General features: G+C 47.5%; 1 protein-coding gene across 1 annotated transcript; it reads right to left on the minus strand.

The window, feature by feature from the left end:
• Positions 1-240: 240 nt before the first annotated feature.
• Positions 241-18,203, minus strand: LOC307230237 (proto-oncogene tyrosine-protein kinase Src-like). Its single transcript, XM_080000472.1, has 12 exons — positions 18,050-18,203; positions 10,128-10,409; positions 8,856-8,955; positions 7,098-7,196; positions 6,377-6,480; positions 3,917-4,066; positions 3,637-3,792; positions 2,488-2,667; positions 2,291-2,367; positions 1,809-1,962; positions 1,268-1,399; positions 241-486 (listed from the first exon to the last, which is right to left on the minus strand). The coding sequence occupies exons 2-12, from the start codon at positions 10,399-10,401 to the stop codon at positions 278-280; spliced, it is 1,635 nt and encodes a 544-aa protein (XP_079856598.1). The 5' UTR covers positions 10,402-10,409; positions 18,050-18,203; the 3' UTR covers positions 241-277.
• Between the last annotated feature and the right edge of the window lie 755 nt (positions 18,204-18,958).

Genomic DNA, 18,958 nt, shown 5'->3' on the forward strand with positions numbered 1-18,958 from the left:
GTTCTTTTGGGTTTGAGCGTCTGCGGCGGGCTCTGTTTTTTTTTGAGTTTCAGAGAAGACGCCCTTACGAGGTCCTCTCGCATGAGTTCCCCGTTGTTCGCCGTCCAGGTCTGTCCCGCCGGCGTTCCCCCACCCAAGTTGGTAGTGCAGATTTTGTTAGGGTTCCACCGGCTGGGGTGGGGTGGGGCTGGGGCAAGGGCCGGGGTTGGGGGGTGGTGGGGTTTGGGCTCTGGGGTTGTTGTTTTTTTTTGTTGTTTTTTTTTGGGGGCAGAAGACCCTATAGGTTCTCCCCGGGCTGGTACTGGGGCTCCGTGGAGGTGAAGTAGTCCTCCAGGAAGCCCTGCAGGTACTCAAAGGTGGGCCGCTCCTCGGCGTCCTTCCTCCAGCAGGACAGCATGAGCTCGTGCATGGAGCTGGGGCACTCGGCCGGGCACGGCATCCTGTAGCCGCGCTCCACTTGGTCCAGCACCTCGCGGTTCACCATACCTGCAGAACAACAGACAAGTTGCGTCAATAGAAAATAAATTAATTAATTAATACATACCTACATACGTACGTACGTCCCACGTTACTAGTTCAATGGCTTTACATTCCCTTATGGCTCCATCCGCTTTGAAGTCGTGTATTTTAGTCATTGCTAAGGACTTTAAAACCTTGTAAAAGGCAAGGCATGTTTATTCGCACGGCACATTTCATACACAAGGGCATTTCAAAGTGCTTTACGTAAGGCATAAAAATCTTTTTTTTTTCCCCCCAAAAGCAAACCAAGATAAAAGCATAGAAATAAAAACAGCTAAAAATGTATAAAAAAAAAAAGGCATAACATAATAACTTGAAATCATAAGCAGGGGGTGCTGGGAAGCAACAGATTTTTGTCCCTATGCCATAAAAGGAGAGCAAGTAAACCTTTACGTCTGCTCTCAAAAAACAAATAAACTACTGAACTTGAACTACGATGACTCATATTAATATTTTATATTTATTATCAGTAGTCATGACAGATTTCAGATCCAACTTCAAATCATGACTTGCATTATTTTAATAAAAAAACATGTAAAATACTACCGTCAGAATTGTATTTAAGTTCATGTTCTCCACCAACAGCAGATAAACACTTCATTTTTATTACTTTGAGGACAGATTTGATTTGAAATGTTGCCGTTATGTGCTAACTACTGATATACTGTATTTATCATAATAAATAACATACTGCTGTCATTTAGGTATCTGAGTTGTCATAGTACAGTGCACTTGTCTTTGCCAGTACCTGGATAAGGGACTCTTCCTTTAGTGGCCAGCTCTGTCAGCAGAACACCAAATGACCAGACATCCGACTTGATGGTGAAACGTCCGTACAGAGCGGCCTCCGGGGCGGTCCACTTGATGGGGAATTTGGCTCCTAGAAGGTCACAGGAAAGGAAAAGATTTACTTAGTCATTAGCGAGCTAAGAGAATTACAAGGGTACGGGGGCGAAAGATTCAAAGGTTTAAATAATGCATTTAAATACCCCATAAATATTGATTCAACACTCACTGAGACATTGCCACTAGCATTTTATTGTATTTATTTATTTTCAAACACTCCATGGTTCTCCCTACACAATGCCAATTGATTTTTATTATGAGAAATTTGAGGTACAAAATAAAAAAATAAAAAATCGCCTACGTATAGGCTTTGTTTTAAGAAAAAAAAGTACGACAGATTGCATGATATACAGTAACGCAGCGTTACATGATAATGCGCTTGAAATAAACTTTGAGGAGGTTGTGGAATCAGTCAATATCTTTAAGAAAGCCTGACGCCTCACCTTGTCGAGCAGTGTACTCGTTGTCCTCGATGAGCCGGGCCAGACCAAAGTCGGCCACTTTACACACCAGGTTGTCTCCCACCAGAATGTTGGCGGCTCGCAGGTCTCTGTGGACGTAGTTCATCCTCTCCACGTAGGCCATGCCTGCTGCAATCTGGGGGAAGAGGGGATGATGTCAGGTCAACGGCAGAGTTATATGGGCAGGGGGAGGGAGAGAGAGAGAGAGAGAGAGAGAGACAGAGAGAGAGAGAGAGAGAGAGAGAGACACTTTTCCTTTGGCGTGGTGAGTAATGTATAAAAAATGTAAAGCAATATGTCCTTCTTTGGTTAAAAGCTCGGGGCATATTGCTCCATAGAGCACATGGCATTCAAGAGTGACTTCGTGGGGGAGTATGAAGAAAGACATTCTAAATGTATCCAAAACACTGTATAATACGTCGATAGGCCTTCATGAGTGACGCATGAATCAACATGAGTTTCACCTGAGAAGCCATGTCCACAAGCTGAGGCAGACGGAGCATTTTCCCTGCCTCTCCTTTGAGGAAGTCCAGTAAACTACCTGCGAGTGTTGGGGTTTCAAGAAAAAAAAGACATTCAGCCACGCATAAAGGAGCAGCCGAGGAAATGACTTCACCTACACCCATTGGACTACACCTAGAATGATGTCTGCATGCCTCACCTTGGCTCATGTACTCCGTCACAATGTAGATTGGTTCCTCAGACACGACGGCGTAGAGCTGGACCAGCTTCTCGTGCCTCAGCTTCTTCATCACCTGGGCTTCCTGGAGGAAGGCCTCGGGGGACATGGTGCCAGGCTTCAAGGTCTTGATGGCCACCCGCGTGGTCCCGTTCCATGTACCTGCGAGCGCACACACAACACAGCAGTGGTGGAAAAAGCACTCGTAAGCCGCACTCGAGTAAAAGTGGATACCTTCCTAAAAACCTACTCTGGTAAAAGTGAAGGTCACCCATTAGAATACTACTTGAGTAAAAGTCTTAAAGTAGCAGATATTAAAGGTACTTAAGTATCAAAAGTAAAAGTAAATGCTGTGGAGCCTTTTTTTTTTTTTTTTTTTTTTTGCTATGAGCTTTTTGATTTGCTCTGAATTTATTCTGGATGCTGATATTTCCCTATTTTGGGGTAAGTATAAGAGGCACTAGTTGGGTAAGACGCATCTTTCACCCTGACAATACGAATGTTGTAAACATGGCCCCGGGTGTCGGTCTCCATCAGTCGTAGCAGGCGCAGGTGGAGCAGCATCACCGCTGCGGGAGGCCGTCGCTGTGGGCGTGGCTCTCCAGCACGCTGCTCTAGCTGTGTCTCTCTGGGACCAACTGTGCTTGTTCAGTAGCCACGCCTCTAAAAGTAAACTAAACACGGGCTGGGTTGCCAGGTCTCCATGACAAAAGCCAGCCACCCCCCAACCAGCCGACAAAAAACCCCCCCAAAAAAAACAAAAACGCTTCAACACTTAAAAAGTATCCCAATTCCAGGGGAAAACCGCAGACCTGGCAACTCTGAACACAGGCTCCAGAGTACTTTACACCACTGAAAAATAACCAAACCAAATAACCGTTGACATTCATCGCTTGGTATAATATATCATCCTATAGAAGGGACACTTACCTCCCAAAGGTTTTTGTCATAGTAAGAGGGTCACACTACAAGAATGAGGCAGAATAACGGGGAACGGCCAAACCGAGACGTGGCTATAACTCAAGAGTATCTGATACAAGTTCCACGAGACCTCCACCAGACGACCCGGTAAAGCTAAAAATAAAGGTTGAAAACATAATTAGTCATTCTTGTGAGAGAAGCGTTCCTTACCCATCCAGACTTCTCCAAAGCAGCCCTGGCCCAGTTTGAGGTCCAGGCGGAGGGATTCACGAGGGATCTCCCAGGCGTCCCTGGCCAGACCCTGGGTCTGAGGCTTCGCCACCGGACAGACCTCAGTTAAAGCGTGGCACAGGCCATCCGAGTGCTCTGCGGGGCGGGGCGGGGCGGGGCGGGGCGGAGGAGGAAGGTTTGCATCGAGAGCTTAGGAGCTACGTCCAGAGAACAATGCTTCACCAACTCCCTCTCAGTGGTGTTGATCGTTGCTACTTACTGCGATAGTGGAAGACGAGCTGCTGCAGGCTGCTGAACTGGGTGCGGGAGGTTATGTAGAAGCCTCCGCTGTCCAGTTTCCTGATCTTGTAATGCTTCACATTCAGGCCTTTGGTGTTGTCATAGTCCAACACTGACAGGCAATATGCCCCTGAAAACAACAATTAAAGAAAACAAAAGAAACAAAAATAAAAATAAAAATAAAAACACACGAGGGAACCAGAGATCAACAGCGTCACGCTCATGTCTGTGTCGTCAGCGCTTCCGCTGAAACAACCGCAACTTCACAAGTTAATCCCACTGCCGAGCGTAGGACTTGGGACTTGCTGAGCAAGTTGGGGGGGGGGGGGGGGGGGGGGGAGAAACAATGACGGTCGACGGTGACACTCATTTGGTACGACGCTTGAACATCGTTGCAACTCGGTAACTTTTTAATGCAGACGAATCGTCCAAGGAAGATGCAAAGACCTGCTAAAACACCCATCTAGAAAAAAAAAAAAAAAAAAAAACATAGAACAGCTCTGACAGCTGCAGACGTGTTCCAGCACCAGCCACGTTTACACATCTCGCAATGGCTTTGGGCCAAAATAATGTACATCACTGATTTGCTCCGATATGAACCATTCAGACCAGATACAGTAACTTTCATTATTATTATTATTACGACTAATTAGAGTAGTCACTTGTAGTCATTTGCCTTTACAAATCAATTTGCCTCTTCCCGGATGGAATATCGGTGGAAATGCTTGATGATCCCTTTTTTTCTCTAAAGTAACTCATTTGAAATTGAAAAATCCAATACTTCACCGTGAAAAGCACAAGAAATACGGAAATTACAACATTTTAAAGAACATTTTGTCTTCCACTTGTTGGTTAACTGTTAAACAAAGACAACCCCAAACGGATTAACTGGCTTGGGAAAATTGAATATACGGGTATGCCAAGCACCGGTAAATATTTGTAAATTACTACTACTTTGTGTAAAATATGGGTGTGGTTAAATGAGTCAGGACCATGTGGGTGGTGTTCAGCATTCCTTGATCATAGGAAATAGACTTGACTGAATTTTCAAGTAAGTTCCTGGAATGGTTTCGGGTACGGCCACCCATCCTGCGCACGGAGAAGGATAAAACAAACAAGCTTTTACTTGCAAGTTCAGACTTCTCCTGATTTGCAAGAAGAACAATAATAAATAAATATATTTGGGGGGGTTGGCATCATTTCAACCTACCATATCATTCCCAACATGGGAGCACAAGAGAATACGAGAAAGTATATTTTGGCAGATACGACGCTTGTCGAAACTTGCCGTGCGCTTCCACCCTTGGGCCACCGTTACACCGTGACATGAAATACATGATACAGAGCGTCTGAAAGCTCAGCAGAGCTCCACGCTGAACCTTCCATGTGACATTCAATACGGAACATACCACCACCACCCACCGCCCCCACCCAACCACCCAAACACACCACCTGCTCCTCCACTTCTCCCTGAAACGTCCTCTTTCCGACACTTCTCGCCCAGACAATCCTTCTTTCGTTTCCTTCTCCTTGTATGCCATGCCAAGACTCCCTCTTTCATGTGTGTGTACGTACGTGCGTGTGTGCGCGTGTGTGTGTGTGTGTGTGTGTGTGTGTGTGTGTGTGTGTGTGTGTGTGTGTGTGTGTGTGTGTGTGTGTGTGTGTGTGCGTGTGTGTGTTCGTTCGCTCACGTGCGTGTGCTGGAGGAACGGAGGTTTATCGCCAGGGGGAAACCCGGCACCCTCCCGGGCTGACCTAGTTCTGGCAGAGTGATTCACCCCTATCCATTCACCAGCTCCGGTCCAGCCCGCCCCGCTCTCTGTTCTATATTCTCCGCGCTTCTCCCGCCGCAACCCCCCCGAAAGACCCCCGCCCTCTACGTCACGGGGGAAAACGGGAGCGACTGCAGGGCTGAGGCCACTGGAGGAGAATAAGGCTGCAGTGCAGTGCCACGGGCCTGTACAGCAGTGGGTAAATACCACCTTAATTAGAAGGGTTCGCCTCTTCCCACCTAAGTCCCCGAACGGAACATCACAGAGGGAGAGAGAGGGAGATCGGGCTGCAGGGATACGTTGAGACGTTGTCTCCCGCTTGTTTTTAAGGGCTTCACGGGCTCCCAGGCAACAAAATAAAAGCGTAGATGTATATCCACGGCGAACGGTTTTGATAGGATGTTCCATGTGTTTCCACAGCTTAGTGCCTGCAGCTGTCTTTTGATTACATTCGTGGGGGGTTTTAATACAGTCACCTGTTGTCGGCAAATGCTGCACGGCATATGGGGGGGGAAGGGCTTTCCTATAGGGTTGCACATTTGTTGGTTGGTGTGTGTTACTGTGCGCGCGTGTGTCCGCCGCAGTTGCGATGGATTACGACCAATCAGCAGACCAGCTAACACAGCACAGGACAGAGTTTCCACAGTCGTGATTCGGTTCCTCCTCACCTTTGGTGGTCTCGCTCTCCCTCACCAGGAAAGTCCCCCGTCTGTTCTGCAAGCTCAAAAGGAGCCTCTCGGAGTCTCGTCGAGTGATCTTCCCGAAATACCACCTGCCAAAAGCGGCCCAGAGAGAGCGCGATCAGTGGGGAAACGTCTCATGTCCGAGGCTCGCTCACGCGGGCCTCTCGCTGCTTCGGGACGGGGCGACAAACAGGGCGGCCAGAGACCATCTACACCGAAACTGCAAAACTTCACTGATCACTCTGGTCAAGCTTTATCCTATACCGCAGTGCAGGTTAATAGAATTAAACTACAGCTTAACTAAACTACAAAACACAACACCTGCCTAGAATAATCTCCCATTTGGTTTGTGCGGAGTCAAAATTGAACATTTAACTTAAACCTTGCTGACAAAAATGGCAAGAAAAATCTCACCCTTGTTTGCGAGGGTGAGATTAAGAATGGGAACAAAAACAAAAAAAAGAATAAGAAAGGAATATTAAAGAAATTGATCAATTACAAATGTTAAAAACGATTATAAATGAATATATGAATAAATATGATTACATATGAAGTAATAATATAAAATAAACAATTAATTTGGCTGCGGGCCTCCTGCAATTCCTTCAGAGACCCATAGGGGGCCGTGGACCCCAGTTTGGGAACCTCCGGACTGAAGCAAAACGAAACGGTCGGAAAGAGAAAGCGTGAGAAGAGGGTAATGTACTCTTCTGCTTGGATAGAGTCGGACGGGGCCACATAGTTGCTCGGGATGTAGCCGCTCTCTCCTGTCGTCAGGGAACGAGCCAGCCACCAGTCCCCTTCCCTGGGAGAGAGAGAGAGAGAGAGAGAGAGAGAGAGAGAGAGAGAGCGAGAGCGAGAGCGAGAGACGGAAAAAGGGATAAACTCCACGAGGAAAACGTGTCTCGATGCGAACACCGAGACTACACTGTGATTACACAAGCCAACACATAACAGTCTCTACGACCGAAGAATAACTTGTCATGGCTTATTGAGAAGCTCATAACTTCAAGAATGACGGTGGATGTTTCCCCCGTGGAATTTGAGGAAAAATCCTAAGAGCCTCAGATCCCACTTACGTATGAAGAGGAACAGATTGCAGAGGAATACACCGAGAAAGACAGGCAACCCTTCATCCCACGGTCATGCAATTTACTGTACATCCTTATACATGCTGTATACAGCGCTCCAAATTTGGGCGTGGTGCTCTTACGCTTTTTAAGATTCTGCTGTTTCATACTTTTTTTTTTTTTTTTAATTACTAGTATTTTTTATTTTTTTCCCCCCACAAGGTACAGTAAATCCAAGCGATCGCTAATGGGACTGTAGCAACAGAGGTTTTCCAAGAAGTTTGCAGCATTAAGTATCACTGACCTGAAGCTGTACTTTCTCCTAGGAGAAACCATGAAGCGTGAGAGAGAGAAACAGAAACAGCAGACACATCAAAACACAGCAGAGCAAGCGGAGCAAGCACAAAGCGGCGGAGCGGGGCCCGGGACCGCGCGGCACCGCTGGAATAGACACTACATAACGGGACGCGCTGCATTTTTTTTTTTCTTTTCTTTTTTTTTGAGATACTAGACCGGCTACGGCAGCCTGTCTTGACGTCCGGGATCAAGTTGAAATTTGATCCTAATGAGGTTCGCTCTACTTTCAGCCGGAGATTCGGGAAGTATCGAGTGAATTTCTTGGGCTTAAAATTCACCTTTGCCACAACTTTTTTCCCCGCTGTTTCCAAATACGAATTCAATGAATTCAAATTTCCTACTCTTATATGAATTCAATTCTGATCGTATTTCTAAGGCCTGCTATGCGTTGCCGGACTATACAGCCAAGACTTTCAGCGGTGGTAGACATAAGACTACTCAGGTTTTTAAATATGTAAATCCTTAAAATAGATCAGGAAGCAGTATCACATGAAGAACAAAGACAAGCGGATCGTAGGTAAAAGTAATGCAGAGTACAAACGTCCCCCCTCCACCAATATTCAACCTAGATGCAGAAAGCCTCAGCAGACGTAGGCCAGGATGTTAACGAAGACCACAGAAAAACGCCATTGTTAAAATGCAGAACACCTGCGAGGGGGAACTCCACATTGCTCTGGTGAGAACTGGCCGATTTCGAAATAAAGACTAGAAATAAAGAATAGAGATTAGTTTTCAGGTCCTGTTGCCAGAACTTCCGTGAAGCTTTCTCCAAATTCAATACACCCACATACTCCTCATACCCTTCATGATGAAGTACAATATGTGCGGATGTCACATGTATTGTACATTTTGTTTGCCTATGTATGAGTTTTAAAAAGGCAGGGACATTTATTTCATTATGCACATCTACCAAATAGCATTTTCTTTTTAGGGGATTTGCTTATGAATGAGATGAGGATACAATCTGTGTGTGTGTGTGTGTGTGTGTGTGTGTGTGGCACACTTTCTGTCATGCGAGCGTGAACGACAGTCCTTACGTGTTGTTGACGATCTGCAGCCTGTCGCCTTTCTTGAAGGTCAAGTCAGACGCCGTCCTTGACTCATAGTCATACAGCGCCACGAACGTGGTGACACCTCCTGCAAGAAACAAATAGAAAAAAAACACTGAAGGAACAGTGACCTTTTTAAGGGAAGTGGCACTTCCCCTTCCCCTAACCCTTGCAACTGAGTAAACGTCCATAAGATGGATCAGAAATACTGGGAAAAAAAAAACAAAACTGGAAAATTCACACACGCACACACACACACACACACACACACACACACACACACACACACACACACACACACACACACACACACACACACACACACACACACACACACACACACACACACACACACCAACTCTGTAAATCCGTAAAGCCATCTTACGATCGGTTCATCATTTTCTGAGCGTACTTCCTTCCCATTCGCACCTATTGATAAGCCCATTTAAAGCCCGGGATGGTGGCAGCCGAACATTGACGAGTTCATTATGTGCAGGCAGGCCGGCTGAACGGTCCTGTAAGTGGACGACCCAACGATCGCCCTGAAAGGAGCGCGCATTAACACGAGCATCTGGCCGTCTAGACAACCTGCACGGCGTTTCCCCGAATGAGCCTCAAAGTCAAATAAACAGAGTGGTGCAGCTTCCTCCATCGCAGACACCGTGTTCGCAAGCACACTCCAAACAAGGTTTCTCCCTCAGAGCCTGTTTCTCGGTCATGCAGCCCAGCACAACACTTTATTTCTCTCTAAAGACCCTCCCTTTTTTTTTTTTTTTTTGCATGGTGTTACCAAGGCTCTTGATGATGGAAGATGACTTATAACACCCAAAAAAAATAAAGTTAATGGTATGACTAACCACATTCTTCCTCTATTTTAAAACCAGAACCATATATTTTGGAGCATATTGTGTAAGCGATTGCTATCAGAATAAACAGATCTATTATTGACAGAATAGCATCAGATGTCTGCTATGCACCAAACGGCCTTACGTTGTACAATGGGGAAATTGCAGTTGCCAAAGAATTGTCACGATTGTCCAATTACACCATGCAAAGATCGAAAAAAAAAAACCACTTTAGGTAAAAAAAATAAATACAAATAAATACTAGAATTTTCCCATAACTGTTTTCATTCAACCTCTAACAGCCAAGTCTCCATCTTAAAGAAATCGCTCTACTCTTCCAACTACTACGCTGTAATTTTTTGATTTCCCAAGTGACGGTTGAGGTGTTTATCTAGCATCACAACTGGTGGCGTACCAGACAAAGGTCCCCTCTGGGGAGAGGTGACTGTGCCCGTGTGGTCCACCCCGCCGAACAGAGCCAGCTCCGGGGTGTTGGTCGGGGCGTGGTGGTGCTGCCCCTGATGCCCTCGCCTGCCGGTGCCCACCGCAGGGCTCCTGTTGGGGGTCTGGGTCTGCTGGGCCGGGCCCAAGTGGTGGAAGTGTCCGCTGTCCGAGCCGGTGCCGATGGTCCCGTCCAGGCTCATGGAGCGCTGGCCCGGCTCCTTGGGCTTGCTCTTGCCCGCCCCCATGTGCAGGCCTAACGGAGCGGGAGAGAGAGGATCGGTTAAGAATCTGACAGAGGTGCATGACACTGAACTATATAGAAATGTACAAAAAGATTAAGTCAGATGGGATCTGAAATGATTTTTATGTGTTTTGGTGTGATTCATTCTTCACATTTCCATATGGAATCATATGGATATAACTAAAAATTTCAGACCACATATCAGAAGATGTAGTCATTTTACCTTCTTAACCTTACTTATTTATACCACCAACCGGTGAATCACAATACAATGTCTTAAGCCATCGGCCTTGCTGCTTGTCATTCAGTTCAAGGAGTTCAACGGAGTTGGCATCCACGTCAAACATAGCGGGACATTCTGAGTAACAACGCTGCTCATTCCACTGTATTCATGTGACTCCAAAAAAAAAAAAAAAAAATTGCTATTCTGCTCCGAGCCTTGCTCTGCTCCTCCTGTAGCTCCATACAGGGAGACCTTGGATCTTTTCCAAGTACAGATAGAGCCGTTAAGAATGCAAATACAGCGAGCGGAGCACCTTGAAGCAGCCAAGACGCACGCCCACGCCCCTCGCACGTTCAAGGTCACGCAGCGGTGTTGATTCCGAGCTGAATCGATAACGCTCTATGTGAGGACAAAGCTTCAAACGAAGCAGCTTTGAGGTGATAATGAAATAAAGTGTTAATGGAGACCGCAGTTGGCAAGGACAAAAACGCTTCGGTCGGAGTCACACACACAGACACACACACACACACACACACACACACACACACACACACACACACACACACACACACACACACACACACACACACACACACACACACACACACACACACTTTAAGGTGCCTGAGGGCTGGCGTCACAGCCTCACAAAGGCAACAAGTGAAGCCTTTGAAAGCATCACAACAAGCTCAGGAAAGCAAAGCGACAACTTAGACAAACACGCTCAGACGGACGAGCTCATCATTTTGCGTGCATACCCAGCGAGTCCAAGCCTTCCTTTTAGCGATTTTGGGGTGACTCACCATGAGACTGGCTATTCCAGACCAGCCAAAACAGAGGCACGCGCGATCCACCCACACGTTGCCACAGCGGGATACTTCCTTATCTAAGAGAAAAGCCCGTACCTGTGTGTCTGCTGCACTGTCGTGACCACACACACACACACACACACACACACACACACACACACACACACACACACACACACACACACACACACACACACACACACACACACACACACACACACACACACACACACACACACACACACCTTGTTCCTTAGTGAATAATGGACTTCTCAGTTCCAGACAGAGTGAGTGTGAATGTGTGTGTGTGTGTGTTTGAGCAGCTGTTCCAGACTCTCAGGAAACGGTGACTCTCAGGTCCAACACACTAACACACAACCATTTATATTTCTCACATCCTTTTTATATCTGTATGTGTGTGTGTGTGTGTGTGTGTGTGTGTGTGTGTGTGTGTGCGTGTGCGTGCGCCCGCGCATTTTCCATTACACTTCAGTATATCTGACAGGCAGGGCAGAGTGTGACTAACGGAGACAATGGGGAGGGAACTGGGATTAGCTGTAAAAAGAACACGTAGGTGTCTGCTGTGCACAGGGTACGGACAGCTACGGCTTAGTAGGTGTCGTGAAGTGTAATGTGCCAGCGCAGCAGTCACACAGGTACGGGCTTTTCCCATAGATAAGGAAGCATCCCGCTGTGGCAACGTGTGGGTGGATCGGGGTGTGTGTGTGTGTGTGTGTGTGTGTGTGTGTACGGGAGCACGCGGACTGTGCGTGCATGAATGTAAGCCTGAATATAAGTGACTTGAAGTGTACATGCCCGACCGTGCAGGCTCTGATTCAGCCCCTGCCAGAACGTGATCCCCAACAGCGGGAGGTGAACGCATCACATGGCGCAGCACTGAGTCATAGAGAGACAGAGAGAGAGGCCCGGAGGACGCCGGGTAAATGTGGGCAGGGCAGAGAGATCAATTAGGCTGTCCGGATGGCCAGGAGGTCAGCGCAGCCCGTAATGGGCTTCCAGTCTGGCCGGTATGGCCTCCAGCTACAGTACTACTACTTTAGCGGGAGAACAGAACCACCCAGTTCTTTTAAGGACAACAGCATGGGAGACAGACCGGGGGGCAGTTTGGCTGGCTTGAACAGTGGTGCGAGTCATACGGACCAAAACACAAATCGGTGACACAAAACACAGGTGGAGACCACCATTACGTGGTAGTCCTTCCAGGATATGTAAAAAGGCGATTTTAGACATTTGTATGACGACCTTTGTGCAACACTATGGTTTCCAGGCACCAAAGACATCATTGAAACCCCACCCCACCCCACCCCAAGGACATTAGTCCAGTATTTTCTCCTGCGTTGGCTCCAAATGTACTCCTGGATGACAAGATAGAGCTTTGTGAGCAATCGCGATACATCAAAAGCAGAAGGCTTAGAAACTGACCACAAGGAAAGAAACGCTGAGGCGTGACAAAACCGTCTTTCACTTCCCCCAGTCAAACTGATCGACCGGAAATCGAATTTGTTCGGTAAACGAGGGACGAGGCGCTCTTTCTTTCGACCGGCGAGGGGGAAACGCACAACGTCGCAAGGAGCTTGTCCGGGTTCTCCGGATGCCAACGGATCCCTCTAAAAGCTCCGAAGTCACTGGATGTAAACAGGAGCTTTGAGCCCTGGAGCTGCCGGGGCTCGTGCCTTCTCCTAATATGGTAAAACACGGGGAGCGAAGAACAGGGTGGGAAAATGACCAATGGAACAAGACAAAACTGGCACAGACTGGAGAAAAAAGGCGGAAAAACATCAACTTGAAAATAAAAATTTAAAAAAGGGAGATCTTCTGATGCTCTCCATTCCGAAAGTAGATACTTCAGCTCATTCCTCCGTCACGATTTTAACAATGCATCGTTATTAAAGATAGCACTTCTGTTTGTGCATTGAATGGCTTCAGTGTGGCGAGAAAATAAATAATGAGGAGAGAGACAAGACGTGGGAGCTGGAGGAGGAGAAGGGCGGAGCGGAGGAGCGCTCGGCGGAATGTGGAGGAACCAGAATGCACTGCTCCTCTGAACGCCGGCAAGAACAGGCACCTGAGCGGCAGGGGGCAGGAGGGGAGAGAAGGAAGAAAGGAAGGAAGGAAGGAGATGAAGTCGGGGACTTTGGGTGACTGGGTTTGGAGACGGAGGCGCCAACAGACCTCCTCTGCCCTCGTGCTTTTACACGAGGATTACGAATCAAAATTCCCGCCCCTCGGCATCGGGCATCATGCCGGCATCCGGTCACGTACTTTTCAGACAAGAGCAGACCGCGCGGCGAAACCTCTGGCCGCCCGCGCGAATAACGCTCCCGCACGACGGCGGCGTGGGAGGACAGACGACCGAGCGGAGAGAACAGAGGCTTCATCCTCAAAACGTCTCCTCTCACACAGTCCAAGGGCACTTTTTCGGTTTCCGCCGTCCGTTTACAACCGAGCGTGTGCCGCTTACACGGTGCCCAAAACAAGTAAACAGCGACGAGGACGCCGGCGACTGGCTCGAAAAGCAGCCGGGTCCCAACTTACTATTGTGACGGAATCAAGGTTGGCACCGGCAACGGACCCTTTGCGCCAAAACGTATTACGCAGAACTCAGTGTCTTCCACACACAGAGCTTTCAACGCTCGGAGAACCAGGAAACTGAGGGTTATGAATAACCTGCAAATAAAGCTTCGGCACACTTTCCAACCAGTTACATCATTTCAAGGTGCACGTTGAGCCGCTGCAAATATGCAAATATGCTTCCACCATCGCTTTGCAGTGTCTTGGAGCAGGAAAACATTGAGTTTCCCCGCCTCCGACTCCCACTCGGCCAGACCCTTGTTTGGGGGAAAAAATAAAAACCCCAACGCTGCTCGTACCCAGTTGCCCTTGATCAGAAACAGTTGCCGCACATCACCGTCCACGCGATGTGCGTGATGTCATGTTACGCAATGTTACGCGTGGCCGTGGCAAGACCCGGTGACACAACAACGGACCGAAGCGGTGAACCACCCGCCGCGCTGCGGAGAGCAGGACCTCCAGGCCGCGCCTCAGTCAAACGGGGCGAGACTCACAGCAGCTTTTGACTTGTGCCCTTTGAGGAAGGTGCATGAGGGTCTGTCGGCGTGTGTGTGTGTGTGTGTGTGTGTGTGTGTGTGTTGTGGAGGTTGCAACAGCTCGGGCTCTCTCAGGATCAACACAGACGGGACAAAAGAAAAAACCCATTTCTCTCGGTGATCCGAACACAATGCGGACTGTCGCCCCGATCCAAACCTCCACCCGCTTTGGCGACGACATCCACATCACTCAACTATTTCTTGTGTGCGAACATCTTATGAAAGCACCGATGGTCGCCCACCAAAGTAACGCCAAATAATCAATACTGAGTTGGTCAATGCCGCCCAGCCCTCGCATGGTATATCATACACAAGATTACAATCTTACAACGAGCCGTGAGCTCGGCTAAATATAGTCGGAGCCACGCAGAGGACGGGCACCGGCTCCGGAGAAAAAGGCCGGGGGAAGAAGCTCCGCTGCCACATTCATTTCCCCGCCCGTCCCAATTTAGTCCTCATGGATCGCAGCGTCGGATCCATGAATAACCTGCAAATAAAGCTTCGGCACACTTTCCAACCAGTTACATCATTTCAAGGTGCACGTTGAGCCGCTGCAAATATGCAAATATGCTTCCACCATCGCTTTGCAGTGTCTTGGAGCAGGAAAACATTGAGTTTCCCCGCCTCCGACTCCCACTCGGCCAGACCCTTGTTTGGGGGAAAAAATAAAAACCCCAACGCTGCTCGTACCCAGTTGCCCTTGATCAGAAACAGTTGCCGCACATCACCGTCCACTTGATGTGCGTGATGTCATGTTACGCAATGTTACGCGTGGCCGTGGCAAGACCCGGTGACACAACAACGGACCGAAGCGGTGAACCACCCGCCGCGCTGCGGAGAGCAGGACCTCCAGGCCGCGCCTCAGTCAAACGGGGCGAGACTCACAGCAGCTTTTGACTTGTGCCCTTTGAGGAAGGTGCATGAGGGTCTGTCGGCGTGTGTGTGTGTGTGTGTGTGTGTGTGTGTGTGTTGTGGAGGTTGCAACAGCTCGGGCTCTCTCAGGATCAACACAGACGGGACAAAAGAAAAAACCCATTTCTCTCGGTGATCCGAACACAATGCGGACTGTCGCCCCGATCCAAACCTCCACCCGCTTTGGCGACGACATCCACATCACTCAACTATTTCTTGTGTGCGAACATCTTATGAAAGCACCGATGGTCGCCCACCAAAGTAACGCCAAATAATCAATACTGAGTTGGTCAATGCCGCCCAGCCCTCGCATGGTATATCATACACAAGATTACAATCTTACAACGAGCCGTGAGCTCGGCTAAATATAGTCGGAGCCACGCAGAGGACGGGCACCGGCTCCGGAGAAAAAGGCCGGGGGAAGAAGCTCCGCTGCCACATTCATTTCCCCGCCCGTCCCAATTTAGTCCTCATGGATCGCAGCGTCGGATCCTTTACAGGCTCCCTCCTCGCATCTTCGGGACGATCGTTCTGCTTCCATTGATAAAGTCTCGCTCTACATCCCTCTGTCCCATTTAATCTACTCTGTGCCACGGCGACACGCACAGAGGACAAGTGAAGAGGAGGCGGAGGAGGAGAGCTGCAGTGTGGCCCCCAGCTGATAAAACTCACTTCCGTTTTCTGTCCATCATTAAGTGGAAGCTCTGGCTGCGATTGTTCTCGGCAGTGAGGAAGGACTGCAGCGTGATGAGGTCTTGTTCCATTTAATACCACAAAGAATGGGGAAGAAAAACATGAAAAACGGCATCCCGCAATTAGAGTGCAGTCCATTATTTGTATTAAATGAAGTGGGGAGGACAGGGGGGCGGGGGGCACCGGTGCTAGGAAAAGATTAATTCCACAACATAATTCGGTTTAAATTGATGTTGGCTCATTTTAAAACATTAATTATTATTATTATTATTATTATTATTATTATTATTATTATTATTATATGTCAACGTTGAGCAGCTATAGAATGAACATGGGTTATATCAGAAACGAGAATGAATAAACATGGGTTATATCAGAAACTGTTCATACAGTGTAATCTGTAATTTTCCTGTGTATGCGGAGGCAGAATATTGTTTATTTGAAGGCAGAATACTGTTCCCCAAAAGACACAAGTTTAACTTCACAAAATGTTCGAAATGCCCATACATTATTCTAACGGTACAACTCAACTTTCCCATATCCTTTTTTCATGTCAAGGATCCTCAATTTGGAGAGCTTTAGGTCAGGGACCCCATTTGATAAGATTGTGTCTGATATTTATTATTAAATATGATTTAGTCCACACCGACATACTATAGTTAGGGAGAAAACAGTGAAACTAGGATCAAAACGGTCTTGTGTTGTTTTTTTTTCTATTGTACATTCTGTAATGTTGCTGACATTTTGCAAATGAAATAATGGTGAAATGTAACTATTCACCATTCTTCTGAGGACCCCCTGGCACCTCTTGAAGAGGTCTTGCCTCTGCACCCCATGTTGAGAACCGCTTCACGAGGAAAACATTTAGGGTATTTACTCCTCCATGATTTAACAATATATTTTTTTAATCTAAACAGCAAATGTCCAAAGAAGACCATAACCAAATGTAAGTGGATTAACCGGAGCATTGAAAGCCTGCTTCTATCGGATTACCACCAGTTGTTTTCAGTAAATCTACATTCAAAGATCCAAGGGGTGGGGTGGTGGTAGCTGTCAGGATGAAATGTCTTTGCCAAAAGAGAGAATTAGGAATAATAATAATAATAATAATAATAATAATAATAATAATAAAACAGACATTACTACCAAGAGTGTTTATCAGTTGGACCCACAGAACCAGGGAGGTAAACAAGCTGTATTTGTGAATGAAAAAGGGAATATTCACAATAATAATAATAATAATAATAATAATAATAACAATAACAACAACAACAACAGACACAACTAACAATAGTGTTTATCAGTTGGACCCACAGCACCAGGGAGGTAAATAGGCTGTATTTGTGAATCAAACAGGGAATAATAATACTGCTGATTATAATAATAACAAAAGGAGTGTGTTTGTTTTTGCAGGCTGTGCAGCAATATGCGGCCTGATGGATCCAAACAGGTGCTGCTGCTGCTGCTGCAGCTCCATCTTGGATTTCCATGGATACGGGTCATATTCCGGCGTTTATTTCCCTTTTAGCCACATCGCTGTTATTATTCCGAGCCCCATCTACAGCCCCCGCGGCGCGCACACCCCAAACGCGGGCCGCAATCCGTCAACAACGCAAGGGACTGGCACCGGATGCGTGGCCGGTAAGTGTGCCAGCTGGACAGCGAACGGCCCGTGACAATGAAATACTACGTTTCACTAAATAGACATTCAGGTGCCGTGTGTGTGTGTGTGTGTGTGTGTGTGTGCGTGTGCGTGTGTGTTTTAACAAAGGCGGCAGCAGCAGAAAAGGAGGTGGAACGCGATCGCGTTTTTTGGGGTTTTTTTTTGTGGGTTTTTTTTCTGTTTGTTTTTTAATTTCCCGTGGACGTGGACGTGGATCTTCTTACCTTCACCGCGTCTTGAGATCCGCTCCGAGCCCACCCCTCCACCGCCCCCTCCCCAAAAAAGGACGCGCACGGAGGGTGCGGGATCAAATCCTTCTTATCTCCGTCCCCTTCATCGGCGCAGCGGCGATAAATAAATCCCATTCGGCGGATCTACGGAGAGGTCATGGCGGAGGAGCGTGGACCGAAGGCGGGCCCGTCCGCGAACACTCTGTCTCCGGGGGGGGGGGGGTGGAGGAGTGGGAGAAAGAAAAAATAAAACAAAAATGATCCCGGTCACGGCGAATTCATGCGATGAAATCTGCTGCCACGTCCGAGTGATCTAGTAAATACACGCCTCGCAGGGGAGGGGAGGGGAGGCACACGCACAATGCATCACTGACGAACCCACGGTCGGAGCGCAAACACGGTGCGGAGGCTGCGGTGCGCGCTTTGCGCCGCTGGGGGGCGACCGAGCGACGCCGCTTCCACGAAGCCGTAGTAGACGCGCAGCCCCCCCCCCTCCCCCGCCCCCCCCATGGGCTTTTCACTACGTTTCCTTTTTTTTTTTTTTTAACATACTTCTATTTTTGATTTTTTTATTTCATTTTATTTTATTTTTTTTTCTATCATTTTTGTGGAAAATTGAAATTTGCGTCAAGTGATGCTTCGAGGCCACGTTATTTTTTTTTTTTCTTCCGTCACATCCACCAATAAAAATATGCTGAACGTTAAAAAAAACAAAAACAACAACAAAAAAAAAAAAAAACCCATCCACCCACCCACCCCTTGCTAGCCTTTATATTAGTTTAAATGAGTCTGCATGTTACATTACTATATTGAAAACCTCAACCTTTTTTTTTTTTTTTTTTAATATCAAGAATCAAGAACCCTCAATTTGATATGCGTTAGACCACATACCCAACTTGATAA

The sequence above is a fragment of the Zeus faber genome (genome assembly GCF_960531495.2).
Source record: "Zeus faber genome assembly, chromosome: 5".
NCBI classification, from domain to species: domain Eukaryota; kingdom Metazoa; phylum Chordata; class Actinopteri; order Zeiformes; family Zeidae; genus Zeus; species Zeus faber.